General features: G+C 43.7%; 1 protein-coding gene across 1 annotated transcript in view; it reads right to left on the reverse strand.

Annotated features, from left to right (window-relative positions):
* AXDND1 (axonemal dynein light chain domain containing 1) overlaps positions 1 to 17590 on the reverse strand; it is a gene marked incomplete at its 3' end in the record, with an annotated part of 135843 nt that overhangs the window by 9086 nt on the left and 109167 nt on the right. The window contains exons 18-20 of the mRNA XM_082266343.1: positions 15877 to 16097; positions 15022 to 15100; positions 10502 to 10609 (exon numbers count right to left, since the gene is read on the reverse strand). Of these exons, the coding sequence (XP_082122469.1) occupies positions 10502 to 10609; positions 15022 to 15100; positions 15877 to 16097 (408 nt within the window). The remainder of the gene's footprint in view (positions 1 to 10501; positions 10610 to 15021; positions 15101 to 15876; positions 16098 to 17590) is intronic.

The raw sequence follows: 17590 nt of genomic DNA on the forward strand, positions 1-17590 counted from the left end.
CAAACAACATTCAGTAAGGCTTGGTTTCCACTAGTGCGACTTGCTGTGCGACTTGATACATGTCAAGTCGCACAGCAAGTCAAAAGCCATTTGTTTCAATCTGTAAAAAATGTAGAAGAATCTGCGCTCAGACAGCTAGATCAAGAACAATGAAGTCCAAATAAAGCAATAAGTGTAGGCAGCCAACTAAATAGCAGATTACAGACTAAATAGGCATAAATAAAAGTGTAGTAGCGCCAAAACACTATAAATGTAAAACATCCACATAGAGTCCCAAAAGTCCATAAAAAGTGGAGGAGATAGTGTAGACCAGTTCCCAAACTCCAACTGTGCAGAAATAGGAAGCCGACACCCAGACGTGGAATAACACCAACTGCTTACCAGATAATGTATAATTATGAGCGATGGATAGGACACAAAAACGGCATCAATCAAAGGATCTGTCTCGTCGTATGGTCACATCGGCTCCGATCAAATAAGCAGCCACATCTGATGATGTCATTGTTTTGACGACACACGTCAGGCGACCCGACTTACGAGCAGCACGCCACCCTACACCGCGGTTTATCTTAATATGTCTTTATTATCCACTTCAATGTGAGTATGTTTTTATCATATGTATGAATAAACTATCCATACGGTCTGCACTATCGTCCTGCCTTCTTTCATTGAGGTAAACCAGAGTTGATGTGACCATATACCCCTCCTGGTGGTTTGACCCTTACCCATATCGTTACCTTAACATTGTGGCTGCTTATTTGATCGGAGCCGATGTGACCATACGACGAGACAGATCCTTTGATTGATGCCGTTTTTGTGTCCTATCCATCGCTCATAATTATACATTATCTGGTAAGCAGTTGGTGTTATTCCACGTCTGGGTGTCGGCTTCCTATTTCTGCACAGTTGGAGTTTGGGAACTGGTCTACACTATCTCCTCCACTTTTTATGGACTTTTGGGACTCTATGTGGATGTTTTACATTTATAGTGTTTTGGCGCTACTACACTTTTATTTATATTTGTTTCAATCTGGCCCGTTTTCACTGCCGCGACTTGAGTTGCGGAGACTTCAAAAGTAGTTCGTGCACTACTTTTGGGCCGACTTCAGTGCGACTTCCCTCTATAATGAGGGACAAGTCTCACTGAAAGCCGCAAACAACTTTCACTACGAAGTCGCGCTAGAAGTAGCACGACTTCGTAGCCGCGGTAGTGGAAACGGAGCGTAATGAAGCTAAGCATGGGCTGCACAGAATGCTGGTTAGGACCAGGAGTTCTGTCTTATGTTAAAGTTTCCTTTTACATCAGAGACCACTTTTATATCGGAGACCCCCTTATATCAGTACCCTCTTGCATCAGAGTCCCCACTTAGATCATGAGGTCCCCTCCTTAATTAGAATCCCCTTTATATCAGGAGTCCCCCCTGATTTCAGAATCACTTTGTAGACCAGAGTCTTCCTTTAGATGAGAGTCCTCCCTTTAGATCAGAAATCCCTCCAAGATCAGATTCCCTCTTTAGATCAGAATCATTATTTAGACCAGAGTCCCTCCTAGATCAAGAGTCCGCTTTAGATTACAGTCTACTTAGATGAAAGTCCCCCTTAAATCTAGAGTTCCCATTTAGATCAGAATCTTCCATCAGATCAGAATCTCCCTTAGATCAGCATTCCACCTGTAGATCAGAAACTTTCCTTACATAAGAATCTCCCTTTAGATAAGTGCACCCCATTAGATTAGAAACCCTCTTTGGATTAGAGTCCCCCCCCCCCCCAGATCAGAATCCCCTAACCTGGAAGCCATGATACAGGAGTCAGAGGGTGAAGCTGAGAGGTGGAGCAGCTCTGCACAGAGAAAGTTTTGTCTTGCTATGCATGCTAGGGAAGTGGTTCATCAGGTACTAGGATGTCCACAGTCCTAACAGCCAATGACGACAAAGGGGATCCTCAATGTGTGAAGTATGTGAGAACATGGTGAGCCTCACCCCCCCTTGACGCCCATGTTCCCCACACACATTGCACCCCTTGAGGATATGCTACTGCTGTCAGATGATTTCCCAAATGAAGACTACAAGCAGCTGTTTTGACACACATTGCATTGGCATTGAAGCAATGAGTATGGTGCAGCGCTCCCTTTAGGCAATATATGACAAACTTATGACTAAACCAAACCTTATATAAAAAATACATACAATGTCATGCGTTTTGAAAACATATACAGCAAGTGAATCAGTATAATTTTTCAATATTTAAATAAAGTCCCATTTATCAAAAAAACAGTCCTTCAAAACAAGAAAAAATGTACAAAATCGCCTAGCATATATTAAGTGCATGTTTAAGGCTCCATGTACACGGGACGCTGGAAATGGCCGTTTAGGAGCAGTTGGGCGTTTTTTTCAGAAGCCCCTGAACCCATCTACATTTTATCTTATCTGTCCATGTACACCAGGTCGTTTACAGTCATTTGCAGGCAGTTGCGTTCAGGGACTGTTTTTAGAACGCAATTATTTGCGTTCGAACGTGTGTTTCCCGGCGTTTCAAATGCACGAACGCGTCTGAACGCGATGACCCGCGTTTAGCGTTCGCGTTTTTCCATTTTAAAGGGGAATAATTTTTTTGACCTCTAGGAACGCTTCTAAACGCAAACGCTGCTAAACGCCTGCTAAACGCGGGTACAAACGCGACTGAACGGACGTTTCAAACGTCCTAAAAATTCCAGCATTCAAAGGGACTTTTAACAACGTCCCGTGTACATGGAGCCTTACTTTGTAAAAAAAATGTTATGGTTTTACACTATGGAGTTTTCTCTTTACCTATGTAATGGCCTACATTGTCATATCATGTATAAGAAGGGGGGACAATTGTAACACTTGTTTGATGGATTGCTTAAGAGTCTGTAAACCATCCAAAGGGTGATTTATCTATATCTAAAAGCGTTGTTTGACCTCTCATTTATTGTGGGGTCCCTCTCAAAAGGTGAGAGTACATCTATTGTGGAACGATGGTAATGTTTCACAAGCAAAGATTATAGAAGGCATGGTGGAAAACTTTTAAAGACAGTCACTGTGTTTTCATCCTTTATATAAAAAGAAAAAAAAATAAATTTGTTGGATGTTTTTTTTGCCCTTGAAGGACTGTTTTTTGATGAATGGGACTTTATGTATATAAAACTTGGTTTAGTCATAAGTTTGTCATATTTTTTAAAGGGAACGCTGCACTATACTAATTGATTAATTCTATTTATGTGAAGTGATTACACATATTGGTGTTTAGCAGCTCTTTTTTTCCGAATAATTATTGTGTTTTTTTAGTTTTTAGCTTTTTTTTTATATATTTTCATATTGTGTAGCGCAGGGGTCATACATATATTTAGTCCTTTTGACTGCATTGGCATTGTCTACTGTTATCACCATCAGTAAGCTGCCCTGAGAAATGTGTGGCCATCACAGGAGCTAGACACAAAGAGCATGCTGGTGATCAACAGTGCTAATATGCAACAAAGGATGAAAAAAGGTGAAACTGTATTTTTAAAAAATAGCAGTTATTTATAATGCACAATGGTTTAGCATAATAAAAGCAATTGAGATAATACAGTATGTACTTTGTATATGGTATTGAGGTGACGACAATTAAATATTTCTGCAGCAGCTACATAGAGAAAACAGCATTGGCAAGCCTGGTCTTAGCAAACAAAAAACCTTCTCAAGCTCAAATACATTAATAGGATTAACACATTTATTATTAGATACCACAGGTTAACCAGGAAGATGCAATATCCTTTATCATATACAATAAGATGAGTGAAGAATCCCATCTCTTTACATTTAATAATACTTTCTAATACATTTCTTATTGATGGAGTACCCTCCAGGGATAATTCTCTTCTAAAATTTGTATTTAGTTCAAACACATTCATAAACAGACACTGTGCCTGTGCTAAGAAAACTATATTTCTCTGTTGCTCATTGACAGACGTAGTCCTCGTTGATTAATAACAACTCGGGTTATACTGCCCTCTACAGGAGTAGGACTAGACAGGAAAGAAAACATTCTGGCCACACCTTAGGGGCAGTCCCAGAGGGTATATCCTCTCTCTCTCTGCTACAGCAAATCAGTTTTTTTTCTGTCTGGTTAGGAGTAAGGACCTAGATGCCTTGCTAGGATCTTCGGTCCTGGCAGGATTTTTTTCTTAGAAAGATTTTTTTTTTTAGACAGCTTTTTTCTCCAGTTTCCTGGAGATCTTCAAGCAAAGGCGGCCATGTTTGAGGTGACCAAACACCTTGAGGAGCTAGGGGGAGGCGCCGGAAGGCGTGCAAAGGGGCGGAGCCGCCTCCTTTTACCCGGGAAAGCCAGCCAAAGACTTCCTGTCTGTAATAGACAGTGCTGGAACAGGTTGTATTGAAACTTCTGAGCATCAAGTGGTGAGCCTTGGGGTCTCTCTCTCTCTCTGTAGGGGTCCCTAAGCAGGTAACACTGAGGGGCGCTGTGGCGCTGGGGGTCTAAAGAAAAAAAAAAAAGTTTTATTTTTTTTTGGCAAATTATTTTTTTCCGGCAAGTGTCTGGAATAATCATGGACCCTGCCACACAGGTACCCCCACCTGATCCCCTCGAGGTGGCCGCAGGACCCTCCAGTTCACAGAGTATTGATGCATTCACAGCAGTTTTGGAGTCTTTGGTGTCTCGGGTGGAGATGGCCTGTCAGGGACGGGGGTCAAGAAAGCGACCCCCGCCTACCCCTATTTCATCTGATGATTCAGATTCTGAGATGGTCATGGCAGCTGCAGGTCCCTCTGCAGGGGCTGTCTCAGGTAAAGTTCCCTCAGACAGTGAGGAGGACGTTCCTGCCTCCGCCATAGCACAAGAAGAAGCATTGGTGGACGCACTAGTTGTGTCGGTCCGGGAAACCTTAAGACTTGAGGTTTCACCGGCAGAGGCAACCGAGATGGAAATTCCCTTTGGTACTAGTAAACCTACCAAGACGGCGAAGGTTTTTCCCTTACCCAAATGTTTTGGTAATAAAATTAAAGAGAAATGGGATTATTCAAAACGTACCTTTACTGTTTCCAAGCGCATTGCTAGACGCTATCCGTTTGAGGAATCCCTCATTAAGAAATGGACGGTACCACCAGTGGTGGATCCACCTATTTCCAGATTGAATAAAGCCACTGTTATCCCGTTGGAGGACGCTCCGTCCTTTAAGGATCCGGTGGATCGGAAGATGGAAGCGGAGTCCCGCACTATTTTTTCCCTGATAGGGTCAGCCTTTAGACCAGTGATTGTCATTGGTTTAGTTTCACAGACATTAACGGAATGGGCAAGATTGGTACGCCATGACCTAAAGGGGAAAGGTATCCCCCAGGCAGCATCTGATTTGATGGAACAAATTATACAAGGACTGCAGTTCGTCTGTGACGCAGCCCTGGATGCCACCCCCTTGTTAGGGCATGCATCGATGTCAGCGGTAATCCTCAGACGTGTGCTGTGGTTAAAATGCTGGTCGGCGGATCTAGGTTCCAAAAAAGCCTTGGCGAATCTCCCCTTTCAGGGGAATCGCCTATTTGGGGCCACCCTAGATGAGATCATTAAGGATGTCAGGGGCAAGAGCACTTTTTTGCCGCAGGCTGCTAAAGCTAAAGGACCTCGTAACAAGCGTGGACCTTTCTTTGCCGCTCATAAAGGGTTCGTTCGCTCCGCTGGGGCGAGCGGGAAAGGCAAAGCCCCTCTAGGAGGGTTCAAGAGGCGCTGGTCGGGCAAACAAAAGGCCGACTCAGCCAAACCTGAAGTTAAGGCTAATACAGCCTGAAGGTGTGCCCCCTCCCGGCTTGAGGGTGGGGGGACGTCTTCACCGGCATTCAGAGCTAGAGCCTTCCTGAATCTCGGACTAAGGGGTTCAGGAGATCATACGATCAGGACACAAGATCGAGTATCGATCACTGCTACCGGTGCGATTCTTCCCTTCCAACATTTAGGTGCTACAGGGAGCGGTAGTTCCCGTTCCCTGAACAGATCATTTTCTTTACCTTTTCCAAAGATTAGTCTCAGTTCCCTACAGGAATCGGATCCGGTTGAGCAAACAGACCAAGGAGCCTCTAGTCTGGTGACTTCGGTCTCTAATGCTCAACCAGGAGAAATCATCACTCCTGATAAGAATCAAGTTTCTGATAAATGTGTGGGAACAGAGAGCGATCAGACTTTGTCGGATTGCCTGGACCAAGCAGCTCTAGGGCAGCCTGGTTCGGATCCAGTCAGACAATATCAGGGTGATGACTTAGGTCGATCACCAAGGATTTCACCATCTGTGTCTTCATCAGAGCATCCCGGAGGTGGATCTGTTGGCATATCGGCTCAACAGGAAGGTGCGGAGGTTGGTAACGCGCGACCGCGATCCTCTACGGACGCAGCAGACGCGCTGAACGGCCTAGAAAGGCAGTATCAGCTACTATACGTCTTCCCCCCTCTCAAGTTGCTGCTGAGATTTCTCCGCAGGATAGAGATGGAGGGAACTCCAGTTATCCTGGAAATTCTAGGCTAGCCTCGTCAGGCCGGTCAGGCCGACTTGGACATGCTAGTCGCGAACGCTCCTTGGAGACCGACCTCCTCTCAGGGAGGATCTGCGGTCTCAAGGACCGATCTTTCATCGTGCTTTACAGTCGCTGGTTTTAATGGCCTGGCCATTGAGACCCAGGTACTGAAGGACAGAGGGCTGTCAGCTTCAGTTATTCCTACTCTAATTAAAGCAAGGAAAGCGACTTCCAGCAAAGTCTATTATCGCACATGGAAGACTTATATTGCGTGGCGTGAATCTTTGGGATTTCCCCCACGTACCTATTCGGTGACCCGAATCTTGGCTTTTCTGCAAAGGGGGTTGAGCAGAAACTATCCTTGAGCACCATCAAGGGTCAGGTTTCAGCATTAGCAATCTTCTTTCAGAAGCCTTTGGCTACTCATTCCTTGGTGCGGAATTTCATCCAGGGGGTGCGGCACTTGGCTCTGCCAGTCCGCGTGCCCTTACCACCCTGGGATCTTAATTTGGTTTTGTCGGTTCTGCAGAAACCTCCCTTTGAAAATATCAGGGAAATTACTTTGTTTACATTATCCCAGAAGGTGGCCTTCTTGGTGGCTATCACTTCTGCACGCAGGGTGTCAGAACTGGCTGCATTATCATGCCATTCCCCATATCTAGTGGTTCATAGGGATAAGGTAGTTCTTCATCCGAAGCCATCCTTTCTTCCTAAGGTGGTTTCAGACTTTCATCTGAATGAAGATATTGTGCTACCTTCCTTGTGTCCTCAGCCCAATCATCCTCGGGAATATGCGTTGCATTCCTTGGATGTGGTTCGGGCAATCAGGGTATACCTGAAGGCTACGGAAACGTTCCGTAAGACGGATTCCCTTTTTGTGATCACGGATGGCCCCAGAAAGGGGTTGCCTGCATCTGCCGTGTCGTGGCATACCCATCTCGCATTTTCTGGATACCTTATTGGCCTTTACAGGATGCCTTGACTGGCATTTAGAATGGTTATCTTAAACAAAATGTCTTTTGAGTTAATCTCATTTTACTTTGATTTCTTTACATGTGTCACTGAGCTTGCAAAGGCTAAGAATATATCAGATGACCGAAACAGTGGAAATTCCCTATCTCTCAGAATATCAACTCTGTCTGGATGGCTGACCACAAAGCCAATAATATCTTCTAAAAACCCCTTTGGAACTTTTATTGAACGTCACAGTGGAAATTTCCCATATGACAGAGAATCACGATCTAGATTGACATAATGCTTACTATAATTAGTTGTTAACTTTGATTGGATAAAAGATGTTAACAACCCATTTCTTGTACGTCAGATTGTAATGACAAACCCATTTTTGAGTATATTTAAACTCCAGCAATGTTGTAATAAATCAGGTCACTATGATTCAGCCATCTTGAGTCTTGTCTGATCTCATTATATATATAGCTATATATTGTCTGATTTGGTATCACTGACTAACAGGTAACAGGTATTTTGTACCTGAGGAAAAATTCCACAACAGCCGCAACTATCTCCAAATGGATCAGACAGACGGTGGTACAGGCTTATTCTATTAAGGGTCGGAATCCTCCGTTCCCTGTTAAGGCGCACTCCACTCGAGCGCTCAGTACTTCCTGGGCCTACCGCCATCAGGCGTCAGTGGTCCAGGTGTGCAAGGCGGCCACCTGGTCGTCGGTACATACCTTTACGAAATTTTATAAAGTTGATGTGATGGCATCGGCGGATGCCTCATTTGGCCGCAAGGTTTTGCAGGCCGCAATTTGAGGAGACCGGTGGTCTACCTCGAGGGTTTTTTTCTGTTGGAATTTCAGTTGAGTCTCATCGTGTGATGGATGAGCCTTTAAAACTTCTAGTTGGCACCGGTTGGGCCTTCTAGATTGGATTTTGATTTCCATTTTCCCACCCCTCATTTGTGGTACTGCTTTGGGACGTCCCGAGTTGTTATTAATCAACGAGGACTACGTCTGTCAATGAGCGACAGAGAAAAATGGATTTTTGTAAAATCTTACCGTAAAATCCTTTTCTCTTAAGCTCATTGACAGACGTAGTACCCGCCCCTCTGTTTTTGAGTTGGGTTGGGTTAAATTCTCTAAACACTGCTTTGTGACATAACTGATTTGCTGTAGCAGAGAGAGAGAGGATATACCCTCTGGGACTGCCCCTAAGGTGTGGCCAGAATGTTTTCTTTCCTGTCTAGTCCTACTCCTGTAGAGGGCAGTATAACCCGAGTTGTTATTAATCAACGAGGACTACGTCTGTCAATGAGCTTAAGAGAAAAGGATTTTACGGTAAGATTTTACAAAAATCCATTTTTCTAAGTGGTACTCCTCAGCGGATCTCCTTAATGGTCTGTCCCCTGCTAGATTCCATTAGTGCCCAGTAAGTTGGTCAAGCTTTTGAAATAAATAATGACTTGAGGTCTTCTGACTTGATGACCATATTTTTTTTTTTATTCATTCACTGTGTAGTTCTGACTCATGAGATCATGAATATATAACAGTAGTCTTAGCGTTTTGCCATCTCTGACCTCTTCAGTCAATATGCTAAGACCCGGTTCACACTACTGCGTGTGCCGGGTTCGCATGTCATGTCGGAGCGCACTGCTCCGACATGACATGCGATCAGCTGTGCGGTGCGAGTTTAGCCATACAGTTTGTATGGCTAAATTCGCACCGCACCCGCAGCAAAGACGCACAGGAGCCATTTTTGCTGCCGCATCAGGATCGGATCGCACAGCGGTTCACACTTGTGCGATCCGATCCTGTGCGAACTGCACGATCGCACTGCGATATGCGATCAAACTGGGGGTGTCGTTAAGATTACATTGACACCCCCAGCGGATCGCATATGGCAGTGTGAACTGCCGGGGGTGCGTGTGCGATGCGGGAACAGGCTGCGAATTCGCAGCCTTCCCGCATCGCAATAGTGTGAACCGAGCCTAAAAGGAAGACAGTGGATAGCTGAAGTCTGAATGATCACCGTGGACAATAATGGCACTTTTTCTATTTTTTAAACCCAATATAGGGTCCTGTTCTTCTGTATGGACTTCAGATACTAATTTGCTGCATGGCATTTTAATTCTCCTTGATACTTTTTGGCAAATGTTCTTGCTCAATCACACTGATACAGAAAGGTCCTACATATATATATATATACACTGGCATGATTTCAACTATAACTGAAATGAAGTGGATGTCCTTGTGAACCTGGAATCACCTAAATAATACCTAAGCTATCAGTAGAGCACAAAAATAGATATATAGACAAAAAGTATCTTTTATGCTTTTTACGCTATGCTAGGTTGACTTGAAATTGCAGAAGTACACGTTTAGTGCTTAAAGGGATTACCCTCACCTTGTAAAACAACCTATTCAGTGTAAATAGAAATTAAAGGCAAAACATATGTTTATAGATTAAAAAAAATTAATAATAATTATAAATAGCCTTTATTTATCTATTTTTTTAAGTGATCTTATTGGTTGAACTAGATGGACTTGTGTCTTTTCTAACCAGACTAACTATGTAACATTCCCTTTATTCTCAGCTGCATAAGAGCAGAGGAGGAGAAGCAGCAGCACATTGAACTCCCAAGTGAAAGGCTGTGCAAGTCTGATCTTTGGAGGAAAGCACACGGAATTCCCAGAATAGCTAGAGAACTGCCAGGCGGGGTTCTCATGCCTACTGTTGTCAGTTTTAATTAGGAAAGCAGAGGGACTGGCAGGAACACCAGGGATTTCACACACAGGAAGCGATACAAAGAGAGCAGGAGACTTTTTCATACAAGTACGTGGTACAGCAGGCACATATCAGGAATATGAAATGTTGGGTTTACATATGGGCAAATATATTTACAAATTAATTTTGGAACACATGAAATACTAGCTTCTTGAAAAACCAAATCGATCTGGTAAAAAAAAATTCCTCAATGCACACAATCTTTATTCACACTGACACACAGATATCAGATATTCTACCTTGCTTTCACTGGTGTGTGGATGTTGTGCTGTCTCAGAAGTGGCTTTGTTATCTGTGACTTTTAAAAGAAGCAGTTTGCAAGTTTCTATCCACTCATCACATGAACCCTGGGGAAGTAAAGAACAAGATGATGAAGACAAAGAAGAGCAATACATCCCAACCTGAAAAGGGAACATGAAAAAAATGCAACCTAACTTTATATTTGAAGAAAAAAGTAAACCTTTTTCAAGAGAAATAGGATATTGCCATTGCAAACCCTATTCTAAAGATGCAACTGTTTTTTTTTTTTTTTACGAATCATGAACAAGTAAATAAACAGTTCAAGAAAAGGCAACCTACCTGTAACTGAACCAAGGTAAACTAAGGCTGGCCATACATGTTCAATTTTTGTTGTACAATTTTCTGATAGATTTACCACAAACCACATAATGTGAGGCCAAAACTTGTATCCAATTAGGCAGGCCTTTGTACTACATACTTGAAGGTAAATTTCAAGAAAATTGTAAGAAAATTGGATCATGGATGGCCAGCCTAAGATCATATGCACAGCAATATGTCATGTCCTATTACTTACTTTTTAATGTCTTTTTACAATATGAAAGTTAATTTCCTATATAAATCAGTAAAACATATACTGTATATGATCATTCCTAGCTGAAATGAAAATGTTAAAATGACAACAGAAAGCATCACTGTATATGCTTATACAACAGACACCGCTCATTAACCACCTCAATACTGGGCACTTAAACCCCCTTCCTTCCCAGACCAATTTTCAGCTTTTAGCGCTGTTGCATTTTGAATGACAATTGCGCGGTCATGCAACACTGTACCTAAACCAAATTTATGTCATTTTTTTCCCCACAAATAGAGCTTTCTTTTGGTGGTATTTGATCACCGCCAGGTTTTTTCTTTTTTGGTGCACAAATAAAAAAAGCCCGAAAAGTTTGAAAAGAAAAAAAAGTTTTTTTGTTTAGGTTATAAAATGTTATAAATAGATACGTTTTTTCCTGCACTGATGACACCGCACTGACAGGCACTGATGAGGAGACACTGATGGGGTGGCACTGATATGCAGCACTGATGGGCACTGATAGGTAGCACTGATATGCAGCACTGATGGGCACTGATATGTGGCACTGATAGATAGCACTGATATGCAGCATTGGTGGGCACTGATAGGTAGCGCTGATGGGCACTGATAGGCAGCACTGATGGGCACTGATAGGCGGCACTGATGGGTGGCACTGATCGACACTGATATGGGCACTGATAGGCAGCACTGGTGGGCAATAATGGGCACTGGTGGGCGGCACTGATAGATGGCAATAACGGGCACTGGTGGGCAGCACTGATAGATGGCATTGGTGGGCAGCACTGATAGGGGGGCACCACTGGCAGGCTCTCTGAGCCCTGTTTGCCATCCATGGTGGGCATCCCTGGTGGTCATGGGTGGGCATCCCTGGTGGCTCTAGTGGCATCCCCTCCCCCCAGGGCTGAACTGGTAATCAATCATCTGATTACCAGCACAGACCCCCCTTGTGATCAGTGAGTAATTAGAAATACTCACTGATCACCCCGGCTGCAGAATCGATCCTCTCCTTCTCCTCACACTGACAGGATCTGTCAGGAGGAGAAGAGATCGAAGCCGTTACAACGGCTGTATTGACATTACATGACGGCTGTGATTGGTCACAGCCGTCATGTGATCAGGAGGGCCAATCACAGGGCCCTCCTGCCGAGTCTTGTTGCTCTGTGTCCTAGGGACACAGGCACATCGAGATCGCGCCGCTGCGCGTGCCCGCGGCGGCGCGATCTCTCTCCTTCTGAAGGACGTTCCGGAACGTCCATTCAGAAGGACGAGACTCCCACCCGGCCGTATATGTACAATGGCCCGGGTGGGAGGTGGTTAAAGTGGAAGTAAAGTCTTATTTATTAATTGTACCCACAGGTAAGCTTATAATAAGGCTTACCTGTAGGTATTGTGAATATCTCCTACACTTGCACAGTTTACTGTGCCGGACCTTCAGAGCCTTTCCCCTAAACGGCAGCTTCCACGCACATGGGCGGGAGTGACGTCATCGTGGCTCCAGCCACTCACATCGCCGGAGCCCGCGAACCTGGAAGAAACACCAGGAAAGATGTCAGCCATCTCAGCAGAGAGCGGGCGCTGTTGGAGGGCTTCGGTCTAAGGTAAGTATTTCATAATGAGCTAGTATGCAATGCATACTAGCTAATTATGCCTTTGTCTTACAGGTAGTTTTTTTTTTGCTTGTTATTTTTCAGGGTTTACAACCGCTTTAATATCATGAATGTACAATGTAGATCATTCCAAAATCATCATATAATGCTCAAAGTCACATAATCAAATTCTTACTTTTCTTAGGTACTTTGTGTTTCTGTGCTCACTGAAATAGTTGACAATTATGTATAGGATGCTCACTCTAGCAGACCTCCTTAAAAATCAGATAGTGTTTAAGGACAAGAGATAAAACATTCTGCACTATATGGACCAATGGTCGTGACTTATGAGGAATAGGGGGCGTAACACTGGGGCCGTTAGCTCTAGTGGTAGATGTATTTTTTCAGTGATTCACTGTAGTCAGGACTGTGGTTTTAGGGCATGGCAGCTCATTTTTATTAAAACTGCAAAAGTAAAGTCCATAACATAGGTTTCCCACGCAGGGGTTTTTCTCCAGTCAATATATAATAAACTGAAAATGCTAGCCACCTGGCTCTCTCGCTTTCACTCAGTTTTTCAGTAGCAGTACCTCTGCTCTTTACTCTGTCCCCCATGTACTCTCTGAAGCTGGCAGCTTCACCCTGGCCCTAGTCCTCAGGCCGTCACCTGTCTCCTGCAGACACACGTGCCCTGGCTGCCACCTGCAGCCCCTGACTCTTGGAGACCTCCTGTCTCTCTTGGGTGGACCCGTCTCAAACTGGGAGACCTGAGGTCTTCCTAGATCTTCATTATAAGGGCTGTGTGCACCTGAGCACACACCCTGCTGGTCATCCACAAAAACATGAACACAGAGTTGGAGATTCTGTCCCTCCCAAGACACAATTAAATCTCCATACTACAGAGCCCCATCCAGGTATAAAAAAAAACCTGGAGAAAGCTGCAAAAGCAGTTTTCTCCACTGCACATCTACGCTCTGTAGTCCTGCATGGAGCCAATATGCACACTCTGTGTCCTTTAACCACTTAACCTCCAGTCACATTGCTGCTACTGCAGCAATGTGGCTCGTTCCCGTCCAGCGACGTAGACCTACGTCGCTGGACTCCTCCCCCTGTAGGCAGCGCTCGCGCTGCCGGAGGCGCGCTCCCGCTGTTTTCAGTCACAGCGAGAGTCGGGCCAGGGGAGGAGCAGCGGCGATCGCCGCCGCTCTTCCCCGATCATCGGGGAATCGAGTGAGGAGATCCGCCCGCCTGTGTAAACAGAGCGGACGGATCTCCTAAGTGACAGGGAGTGACAGATCGGAGTGTTCAGCATAGCTGAACATCCGATCTGTCCTTGTGTCACATAGTCACCTCCCCCCCCACACGTCAGTAAGCACCAGGCATACATTAACCCCTCCCTCTCCAATAAAATTAACACCTTCCCTGCCAGTGTCATTTTTACAGTAACAGTGCATATGTATAGCACTGATTACTGTAGTAATGTCACTGGTACCCCCAAAAGTGTCAAAAATGTCAGTCAGGGGTCCGATCTGTCCCCCGCAATGTCGCAGTCCCGCAAAAAAAAAAAAAAAAATCGCAGATCGCCGCCATTACGTGTTAAAAAAAAAACACCAAAAATGACAGAAATTTTTCCCTTAGTTAGTAAACGCAATAACTTTTGTGCAAACCAATCAAAATACGCTTATCATGATTTTTTTTACCAAACATAGGTAGCAGAAAACAAATTGGCCAAAAATTTTAAAAAAAATTTGATTTTTTGGGGGGGAATTTCATATAAAAAAATTTTAAAAATATTGTTATTTTTTCAAAATAAACGCTCTTTTTTTGTTTATAGCGCAAAAAGTAAAAAGCGCACAGGTGATCAGGTGTTAAAGTCGCACAGCGCCGAATCGCAAAAAGTGGCCTGGACGTAAGACAGCAAAATCCTCCGGTGGTAAAGTGGTTAAATGACCACTTTCACCGTGACAAAGTCTCGACCTGTCACAGGGGCCTCAACTAAGTCCCTAAGAAGACCAATGGGCCGTACAAATTATTCAGGAAATACTGTTACAAAAGACTTTAGAGCCTGCAGATACTGTATGCTACAGGAGATATCAGACGTTGTAGACATGCTGCAGGTGTTATTGGAGACTGGAAACCTAATGCAGGAGACAGTTAAGAGACAGGGGACACATTGCCTGACATTTCTAGAGATCACTTCCATTACAGTTCCTGTGCATATCAATACTCCCAATTACAGTACCTGCAAATAGCCCCATAGCAAGTAACAAAGGGATGCTGGTCGGAGCAACTGGGGTACAGACCTATACAGGTATTGTATATATAAATATATATGTACCTTGATTGTCTGCAGCTGCCTCAGCTCATAACCATCATCTTCACTCTTAGGAATGCTCTCTACCATCTCCTGGCAACACCTGAGATACAAAAGATAACTTAATTTAAATCAAAACTTAAAGTCCAACTCTAGTTTAAAATATTTTATTTAGGTTTGGATAGTGACAAAAGGTTAAAATGACTGGCAGATATACTTATTACTATGCTATTTCCTTCCATTTCCTTTCACCCCATGACTGAGACATACAGTATATATTAAATTGCCATTGAGTCCTTCCGGCAGAGATTTCTCCTAATTTCCTTTACTAGTGACACTCTGTGTGTTATGGTGTGTAGGACAGGAAGTGGGGAAAATGTCCCTGACAGGATCAGAGGCTAGAAAGAAAACCTGACAGGAGTATAAACACATTCCCACACATGTCCACTAAAAAGAATTTTGGCTAGAACTGGGCTTTAAATCACAGTTTCAACAAGGTATGGTTAGGCATGGTTGAACGAAAACAATGCCACACAGCCACAAGTTCACACTGCCATGGTCACAATGTTGCAAAAAATGTTGCCATGGTTTGCATTTGGCAGGCAGTACCACTGCCAACTGCAACATATTCAAATGAATTGGGCCTTCCACAACCACTCTGCAGTGTGTAATGCACTCAGTTGCAGCTTCAGGCTTTCAAGGCTTAAAATGGGTGAGAGGAGGAGAGATTTTACCTCTGAGCTGCCTGTCAAATGCCTCTGGCACCGTGGATCACTTTTCAGAGGGGCGACGATAATGGCCACATTGTAAATAGGCTCTAAAATAGCAAAAAGCACTTAATCACTAAGTTACAGGTATTTTTTTCAGATATAAGCTTACCTCAGGATGTATGTGGAGAAACTGTTTAATTTGTTCGATAAGTCAAGAGCTTGCTCCTGAATATTCTGCACAGAAACCGGAGAAGCAAAATCTTCCTCACCAAACTCAGTATGTGTAGCAGCTGGATGTGTGGTGTCTGAGGGATCAGAGGAATAGTCTGGAGATAATAAGATCAGGACATTCACCATGTACTGAACCATTGCTGTGTGAAGGGTAGTTACCTGTAGAAAGATAGATTTATTTGATATATTCAGTATGTCCCAAATTGCATAACAGTAGGGTACAGTAAAAAGAGCAAAAAGAAAGACTGGATTCTAAAAGTGACCTACGAGTTCTTTTTGATGTGTTTTTACATTATTATAAATTTGATTTTTTACATGTTAAAGTGATTGACAGCAGCAGGAGCCAATGGAGTCGCTGCTGTGTCTCAGCAAATCAGGAGGGAGAGTCCCAAATAGCCTAGGGACTCTTGGACTTCGCTGGATAAAGATGGGGCTCAGGTAAGTATTACGGGTGCTGGGGCAGCCGCTGCACACAGAAGGCTTTTTATCTTAGTGTATATAAACTGCCTTTACAACTCCTTTAAAGCATATAGAAAAAACAATACCCAAAGATTCATATAAGATTTAAAAAGTCAAGGTAGTGTGAAAAATTTAATTTTTTACTTACTATCTGAGAAGTGAGGAACACAGCAAATAATACTAACAGAACCACATAACAAACAAGTAAAGAAATAGCCTATATACATACAGACGCATCCTTCAAATGTCATAGAGATAAATAACTATGAATAGTGTCCACAATACACTGATTGTGAATAAATATTACATAAATATATATAAGAATGTGAAGCAATTAAAATACTCAAATGATAGTATCATATGTATGTGCAAACAAATGCATGTCAGACAACGCAGGAAAAAGATAAAATACAAAATGTTTAGTCCATGAGGTAGATCCAGACTTTAAAGGATAAGTTATCCTTTTGGAACATGTTCCACCCGTATTTAGGGTGGAACATGTAACAAGTTCCAGCAGCTGCAGCCTCTCCCTCTCCCCAGTGACAGCGGGCGGACATCTTTTCCGGGCGCCTGCCTAGCCACGTCATTCAGTTACAGTACTCTGTGAATGGGAAACTACAAGTCCCGACAGCCTTTGCGGCTGATGAGGCTGTACTGATGGGCACTGATAGGCGGCATTGTTGGGGCTGCACTGATAATCAGGACACTGATGATCAGTTCCTTGATTATCAACGTAGCTTTCCTCTTTCACACTTGCTGGTTACCGGCTCTCCTCTCCTCAAACTGTGACAGTGAGGAAAGGAATGCCGATAACCAGCAAGTGTGTTTACATTGTGATTAGCTGTGACTGGTGCACAGTCATGTTGGAAAAGGAAGGGGCCATTCCCACTAAGTTGGGAGCATGAAATTGTCCAAAATGTCTTGGTATGCTGACGCCCTAAGAGTTCCCTCACTGGAACTAAGGGGCCAACCCCACACCATAATCCCCCCTTTCACCAAATGATTTGCACCAGTGCACAAAGCAAGGTCCATAAAGACATGGATGAGCAAGTTTGGGGTGGAGGAACTTGACTGGTCTGCACAGAATCCTGACTCCAGCTCAATAGAATACTTTTGGGAAGAATTAGTGCGGAGGCTGCAAGCCAGGCCTTCCCATCCAACATCAGTTCTTGACCTCACAAATGCGCTTCTGG

This window comes from Pelophylax lessonae (assembly GCF_965119305.1).
Source record: "Pelophylax lessonae genome assembly, chromosome: 8".
In the NCBI taxonomy this organism is placed as follows: Eukaryota; Metazoa; Chordata; class Amphibia; order Anura; family Ranidae; genus Pelophylax; species Pelophylax lessonae.